This window comes from Pteropus alecto, unplaced genomic scaffold (genome assembly GCF_000325575.1).
Source record: "Pteropus alecto unplaced genomic scaffold, ASM32557v1 scaffold288, whole genome shotgun sequence".
Classification (NCBI taxonomy): domain Eukaryota; kingdom Metazoa; phylum Chordata; class Mammalia; order Chiroptera; family Pteropodidae; genus Pteropus; species Pteropus alecto.
The window spans coordinates 1,242,015-1,242,769 of NW_006442124.1; the positions used below are offsets into that span (position 1 = coordinate 1,242,015).

At 59.7% G+C, this 755-nt stretch overlaps 1 protein-coding gene across 3 annotated transcripts in view; it reads right to left on the minus strand.

Annotated features, from left to right (window-relative positions):
* The window catches only part of MFSD9 (major facilitator superfamily domain containing 9), an 18,933-nt gene extending 18,693 nt beyond the window's left edge, over positions 1-240 (minus strand). For 2 of the 3 annotated variants that reach the window (XM_006920788.3, XM_006920787.3), the window contains exon 1: positions 12-240. In XM_006920788.3, coding sequence (XP_006920850.1) covers positions 12-176 — 165 coding nt within the window. In that variant the 5' untranslated portion in view covers positions 177-240. The remainder of the gene's footprint in view (positions 1-11) is intronic. The other variant, XM_025039099.1, reaches the window with a different exon arrangement.
* Between the last annotated feature and the right edge of the window lie 515 nt (positions 241-755).

The following is a 755-nucleotide window of genomic DNA, read 5'->3' on the forward strand; positions in this document are numbered from 1 at the left end:
CCAGCACTCACCAAGAAGCCCATTAGGTAGAGACAGAGCAGGAAGCTGCGGTCTCGGAGGGCACCAGGGTCGGGAACCCCCGCCTCGGCCCCTGTCCTTTGCTCTTGCTGAGACTCTGGTGTCGCCGAGGCCAGCCCCGGGGCCGAGCCCTGGCCGCGGCGGCCCCCGATCTCCATGCAGACCCGGCGGGGGTACGGACTGCCGGGGACGCCGCCGCGGGGAGCACTGCGCTCCGCGCTAGCCCCGCCCCCAGCGGAAGCGCGGCGCGTGCGCCTGCGCAGAGCGGGGCGCCGCGCAGCCGCTGGCGGGCGCCAGAGTCGCTATCAGGCAGGTGAGTTCAGCCACGGTCGGGCGTGTGCCACCTGCATGTGCAGGACGCGCCACTTTTGTGATGGTAGTGATGATGCTCCACGTTTACTGGAGTAAAGACCTGGCCTGCCGCCCCTCCCGTTGAAGGGTGGGAGGGAATGGTGATGCCCTTCATTCACCTCAGAGTTTGCCTTGTCAAGGAAAGAGCATCCAGATTTAGAGAAAAGTTTTCTAAGAGTTTATTTGAGCCAAATTTTGATGATGTACCTGGAAGCAAAAAATCTCAACGGGATGAGAACGTGCTCTGCAGAATGGCAGTTTTGTGGCTTGTTTTATGCATTAGACTCAAAAGAGAAAGTGCAAGGAAGGTGCGTGAATCCATTGATGGTGGGTGAAGGCTGGAGAAGGCCAATGAGGGATGGGGGAATCTCTAGGATTGGATAAAA